This window comes from Gymnoscopelus microlampas (assembly GCF_963454915.1).
Source record: "Gymnoscopelus microlampas genome assembly, chromosome: 11".
NCBI classification, from domain to species: domain Eukaryota; kingdom Metazoa; phylum Chordata; class Actinopteri; order Myctophiformes; family Myctophidae; genus Gymnoscopelus; species Gymnoscopelus microlampas.
The window spans coordinates 33,974,074-33,980,842 of NC_139948.1; the positions used below are offsets into that span (position 1 = coordinate 33,974,074).

General features: G+C 45.2%; 1 protein-coding gene across 1 annotated transcript; it reads left to right on the forward strand.

Moving 5' to 3' along the window:
• Positions 1-297: 297 nt before the first annotated feature.
• Positions 298-3,912, forward strand: LOC311054714 (tubulin-specific chaperone D-like; the record flags this gene model as incomplete). Its single annotated transcript, XM_084070717.1, has 1 exon — positions 298-3,912. One exon carries the CDS (start codon positions 298-300, stop codon positions 3,910-3,912), a length of 3,615 nt encoding a protein of 1,204 aa, XP_083926843.1.
• Between the last annotated feature and the right edge of the window lie 2,857 nt (positions 3,913-6,769).

Sequence of the window (6,769 nt, forward strand, 5' to 3'; positions counted from 1 at the left end):
AGTTTTAAACCCCAACTTAAATCATAAACTGGCCATTAATTTTTCCCACTGTGCTGACCAACAAGCCGTGGGCATACAATGCCAAATTCAGAACACGCTTGTGCAAGGTTTTGTGGTTAGGCAAACCGTTTGTGTTGCGTGACGTCAGACCAGAGCTCAGGCAGCCTATATAAGGTGTTGTAGGGCCTTTAAGCGCTGAAAGGTGGGCACAGGAATAGTACTGTATAGGAGGCATTTCCACTTGATAACAACCTCTGTTTTTAAACTTACGTTATACAACTTTGTTGCTAAAGCAACATGGCATTCACAGAGACGGAACATGGTTGTAGCGGTGAAGAAGGAGGTGAACCGCACGTAATGTTAATCTTGGAGGGTTTCAATGAGAGTGCAGAAGTCCGTGCTTTAATTGCCAGCCTCCCAGAGGTCCACGGGAACAATATCACAAGGGAGTCTGCAACAGAGAAATTCCTGCTTATCATGGATAGATACCAGGAGCAGCCACATTTGCTGGATCCACATCTAGAATGGATGGTGAACATGATGTTGGACTTGGTAAAGAGCAAGAAACCTATGCTGGCTCATTTGAGCTTCAGATTTCTCTACATTGTCTCGAAGGTGAGGGGTTATAAGATATTCATGCAGCTCTTACCTCATGAGGTTTCTGACATTCAGTCAGTTCTGGACCTGCTGTGTAGGCAGGATCCCAAAGACGCAGAGGTTTGGGAAACCCGCTACATTCTGCTGCTGTGGCTCTCTATGACCTGCCTCATACCCTTTGACCTTTCACGTCTGGACGGCCATCTAGACTTTGACGTCAGCCAGGCCAGAGAGTCAACCATGGATCGCATCCTAGCTATTGCCAAATCATATCTAATTGTCAGTGATAAATCCAGAGATGCTGCATCTGTACTGGTATCAAAGTTTATGACACGCCCTGATGTAAAACAGAAGCGCCTCGGAGACTTCTTGGACTGGTGCCTCACCACTATATCCCAGACAAATGACCAGTCAGTGGATGGCATAATAGTGCTGGATGGTACCCTTCAGTCCTTGGCACAGCTTTTCAAGCATGGAAAACGGGATGACTTTCTACAGTATGCACCTATGGTTCTACAGTGTCTGGAACAGAAGAATCTGTCGGAGAGCGGCCACTCGATGTTGAGGAAGCTTGGAGTTAAACTAATCCAAAGATTGGCCCTCACCTTCCTCAAGTCACGCCTGGCCAAGTGGAGATACCAGAGAGGAAGTCGCTCCCTTGTAGTCAACCTGGCTGTGTCTGAGGCTACTACAAATGTTGAGGCTGTGACTCCAGATGTGGGGATGCAGGATCAGGAAGACTATGACATTCCGGAGGAAGTGGAGAATGTCATTGAGCAACTGCTGGTGGGATTGAAAGACAAGGCAACAATTGTCCGCTGGTCTGCAGCTAAGGGCATTGGCAGAGTGACTGGGAGGCTTCCAAAAGAGCTGGCAGATGAGGTGGTTGAGTCAGTGTTGAGCTGCTTAAGCTCCCAGGAAACTGACAATGCTTGGCATGGTGGTTGTCTGGCACTGGCAGAGTTGGGTAGAAGAGGCCTGCTGCTGCCCTCCAGACTCAAACAGGTCGTTCCACTCGTTGTGAAGGCCCTGACCTATGATAAAAAGAGGGGTAAGTGTAGCACTGGCTCCAATGTGCGTGATGCCGCCTGCTATGTGTGCTGGGCTTTCGCCAGGGCCTATGAACCTTCAGAGCTCAAGCCTTTCGTCAACCAGATTGCCAGTGCACTGCTCATCACAGCCTTGTTTGATCAAAATATTATCTGCAGAAGAGCTGCTTCAGCTGCTTTTCAGGAGAATGTTGGAAGACAGGGCACATTTCCTCATGGTATTGACATTGTAACTACTGCAGACTACCATGCCGTTGGAAATCTTAACAACTGCTACCTGACCATTAGTGTCTACATAGCTAGTTTGCCAGAGTACACCAAGCCAATCATAGACCACCTGGTAGCCATGAAGGTCAATCATTGGGATGTAGTGATAAGGAAGCTTGCGACCAAAGCTCTTCACAACCTAACGCCTCAAGCTCCTGATTATATGGCGACAACAGTTTTACCCCAGCTGTTGTCCATGGCGATGGGTATTGACCTCCACAGTGTCGACCTTGACTGTATTGACCTACACAGTGTTGACCTCCACATTACTAGCCTCCACAGTCGCCATGGAGCTATCTTGGCATGTGCTGAGATCACCTATGCCCTGCACAAACTGGCCACACAGAACAACAGATCTACAGTGGACTACATCTCTTCAGAATGTGTGGACGGATTAAAGAGCATTCACCAGAGGCTGTTTGACAGGAAGCAGTACCGGGGATGTGATGGTAAGCTGCTGAGACCAGCAGTATGTACTCTCATAGAAAAGATGTCCCTCTCCAAAATGCCTTTCAAAGACGACCCTGTAATTACCGGCTGGCAGTGGCTGATTGATGACACCCTAAAGAGCCTTGACCTGATGTCCAGCAAGGATGCAGTAGTGTCAGCCCTGGCCGCTCTGTGTGAGGAGAACTACCAGACAGAGACGGGTGAAGCTGACTCCAAAATGCAGGAGGTCTTGGTTTCCCAATACATTACAGGGCTGAAGAGTCCAGCAGTGCTGACTCGTTGCGGCTCAGCCATGGCTCTGGGCTGTCTGCCACGATTTATGATCTATGGCAAACTTCAACAGATCCTGGAGGGCCTTCTACAGACTTGTAAAGCTAGTCAGAAGGAAGCAAATTTCATAGAGGCAAGAACATATGCGGTCAGAGCCATCGCTCAAGTGAGCTTGACAGCAGGTGTGCAGGCCAGTGGGTCCCTGGACTCTGTTGTGTGTGTGGAGAATGTAGCAGGTGTGTACGCAGTCCTGCTTGATTGCATGGATGACTATACCATAGATCACAGAGGGGATGTGGGGGCCTGGGTGAGAGAGGCAGCCATGTCCAGTCTGTTGGATGTTAGCCTGTTGGTGGCCAGCAATGCTCCAGAGCTGCTCTCCCCAGACATGGTGCAGCGTATGATGTGTTGCCTGGCCCAGCAGGCAGCTGAAAAGACAAACCGTTACAGAGCCCATGCTGGCACAGTCTTTCTACGCCTCCTCCACAGCACAGAGCCTGCAGTGCTTCATATCCCCCACCGGGAGGAGCTGCTGAGCATTTTCCCTGTTGAGAAGACAGCTAGTCTAAACTGGAATGATCCATCCCAAGCATTCCCCCACATCACCCAGCTGCTGAGACTGCCTCAGTACCAGTATCACACTGTTCTGGGTCTCACCGTGTCAGTCGGAGGAATCACAGAGTCCACGATGCGATTTTCCTCCAAGTCGCTGTTTGACCATCTGAAAGGGATCCAGCAAAACACTGCTGCTCTTGGACAGTTTGGAGACACACTGTTGAGCATATTCAGAGACCACCTTCACAATGACAGGGTGTCTGTTCCTTTCCTGAAAATGTTGGATCAGATTCTGGCTAACAGCTGCTTTGAAATCTTCACAACTCAAGAGAATCATCAGTTCTGTTTGGACATGTTGGCACTGTGTTGCAAGGAGATCAAGAGGTCTAGGGACTTCCAGAAGCTAAAACCGTGTATAGCTGTGTTCTGTGGGCTGATCCAGTTTCCAGGCAATGTGCGGAAGAAAGTTCTGCAGCAGCTGCTGCTGCTCCTCTGCCATCCCTTTCCTAACATCAGGAAGACCACAGCCAGCCAGATGTATGAGATGCTGCTGATTTATGATGACGTCATAGAGACAGAAGTGTTGGATGATACTATGACCCTGCTATGTGACACTAATTGGGATAGTGATGACATTGATACGGTACGGACACAAAGGAATCAGCTCTGCGATTGGTTGGGAATAAACAGGCCCAAAGCAATTGATAGAAGCCCTGCCCACTAGGTATGTGGTTATTTCCAAATATGTCCATAAACACAGCATCATCTCATCCAAGGATGAGATATGCAAAGTGACTGCAGCCCTCACAAAGGCTCTTTGTTTGCCTAACTACTGTACAAATGAAACATAATCAAAGTCTGATGAATCAAAATGCAATCCGTCAATTAACATATTTTTTTGCTACGAGGCAGAGACATGACATCAACATTCGGTGAGCAAAGTTGCATAAATGAGCTCCAGCTCTACTTACTTTATTTGTTTATTTTGACGGGACAGAGCATGTTAATCAACAGTACACATAGTAAATGTAGCGTAAATACTCCGGATGTAGCAGTGATGCAAATTCTCCTCAGTCCCCACAAAAAACACAGAACAGTGAACGATAAAATACTACATTACAAAACAATAGAGCATCTCGTAAGGGTAATTACTGTTCAATGGGAATTCATCAGAAATTAACAAAGTGGCCTGTGTTAATAATAAGCCACAACATATAGGGCCCTCTTAGGCCAGAAGGAATAGTTATATTTTTCTTTTCTCCCCCAAGTTTCTGAAAATGTTCAATATCCTCTCACTCCTATGATTATGATTGTGATTATTGTCTGGCCCAGCACAGGCAACAACTGCACTAGGCATAATCAGAGCTTGATAGTTATCATAATCTATCATTAAACTGCAGAAACGTATGTGTGTGTGTCCAGGGCATAACTCGGGCACTGTCCGACTGAATGACCTAAAACTTGGCGAGTGTGTCAGTGCTGAGTGGCAATTCGGTCGGAGCACCGGAGAACCCCAAATATCTATGTGTATCTGGGGGTCTGTGGAGGACACACCAAATCTCTGTGTGTTTGGGGAAGTGTAGGCACTGGCTTACCCACGTCAATATAAATGGCGTGTGACTGTGTACAATAGAACTCCATTCGCATATGATCATGTACAATTGTACATCATCACAATGTCACCAGTTTCTGATGACATCAGGTATCTCCATATTTAGTCAATTGGTTTTATGTTAGTGGGTTACTGCACTGGGTACTTTGTTCATATTTTCACCCACACAATAATACTGCCAGAGCGTTGGGGTAGAGAGAAAGGGAAGGCTCAGGGAAAGAGAGAGAGATTTGACCTTTATTGATCCCACAAGGGAAATTCTGTTTGGTTTCATCTATCTATAAATTCCAGGAACCTGGATCTGTCTCTGTGTGTTTATCTGTCCCGAGTATAACCTGGCCACTGTATGACGAATCAACTTCAATCATGCCGTGTGTGTCGTTGATGACCCCGGTATGTGTTGTGTCAAGTGGGAATCGACAGGCGATTGTCCAGAACCAGAAATCCACAAATTTCGGTATCTTTCCGCGGCTCTGTGGAGGAACCACTGAATCTGTGTGCGTGTAGGCATCCTCCCTGATTGGCCAACCTAATCGGCTTCACGGATTGGCCGAGCTTTGCGTCACGTATGCACCGCTGCCTCAATGGTAACTGGTAGCTAACTGCACACTAGAACACCACTCTTGTACATAGCGATGCATTAAAGGGATAGTTCCTTTTCTATTGATTAGTCACCCCATGGAGACTTTTGGCAGTGCCGCCGCGTATAGGTGTGAGAACAGTGTAGCGGATCTCTAGTTTTAATAAATTGTGTGCGACAAATGTCTGTCTTTTTATCTTTACTCACTCACACAAGCACGCACGCACGCATGCACGCGCACCCTGTATCAAATGCTCATAATTTATATGGAGATTTTCAACATGCACTGATGTCAGACACAACAGAAACCGCGTATAATTAGTTTTTGATTCATAAAAAAAATATATGATGATGCTGATGAACAACGCCGATTTGTGCATGCTCAAGAATGAGAACGATTCTTGGCTGCTTTGTTGCAAGCTTTAGGAGAGAACTGCACACTTTCACAGATGAGGATAGGGTTGTTCATAGTTTCTGATAATCCATATCTGAATTTTGATTTACGTTGGATCCTCCCTTAATGATGAGAACTTCTCAAAATCAAGGTAATTTGTATCTCCTTGGCAGTGACTACGGGTTCAGCAGTGGTTCTTCTAATGAGATGAACTGGACTTCATTACCTACTGGACCTATTGCAGATTTGTATCTGCTGAATCATTATGAAGTGGGGAGTCTTTTGCTGATTCATGTAATATAACATTAATATTTAACTAAGCTGAACAATACTGATGCTGCAATATTGTGTGAGAGCTGGTAAGCCTTAGTTAGTAGTTATCTATGACTTCGTCTTATCATCTAAAGTATGACTTTAAATGACATGGCATGTTATTTTATAATGCCTACCAATGATATATGTTGACTGAAGTGATTGGTTACTTCTGGATGGTTGTACGTTTTATAATGGAAATAAACAATTTACTACATAATATAAAATTAGCATGGCAATGCAATAAATGATTATGTTGATACTAAAAGTAAGACTCCAGATCATGTGGCTGTTTAACAAACAGAAAGGGCATTGATTTAAGCAGGGATTGAAAGCAAGCTCATGAGAGTTGATCCCAATGAAGTGAGTTAATCAAAAGAGCAAGTTGTGGACAGAACATCCATATTATTGATGTTCCATAGCCTAAGTAAGAGGCATATATTTCACTCTTTGACAGGCTTCCTGGATACCGTGCCATTTTAGATTACTGCATTATTACAAGTGGTCTGAATACAGTACTGCTTTTGTTTAAAAACCACACCTTTTCACTTGGTACTTTACTGTAATTTGACCGCAACCATGATCATGTAATGACAAAAAAAAGTGAAGAACATGATTTTGAAGTAGAACCCACACCTCAAGCTATATCACGTTTTAATGTTAACAGACGAAAATTGTGACAA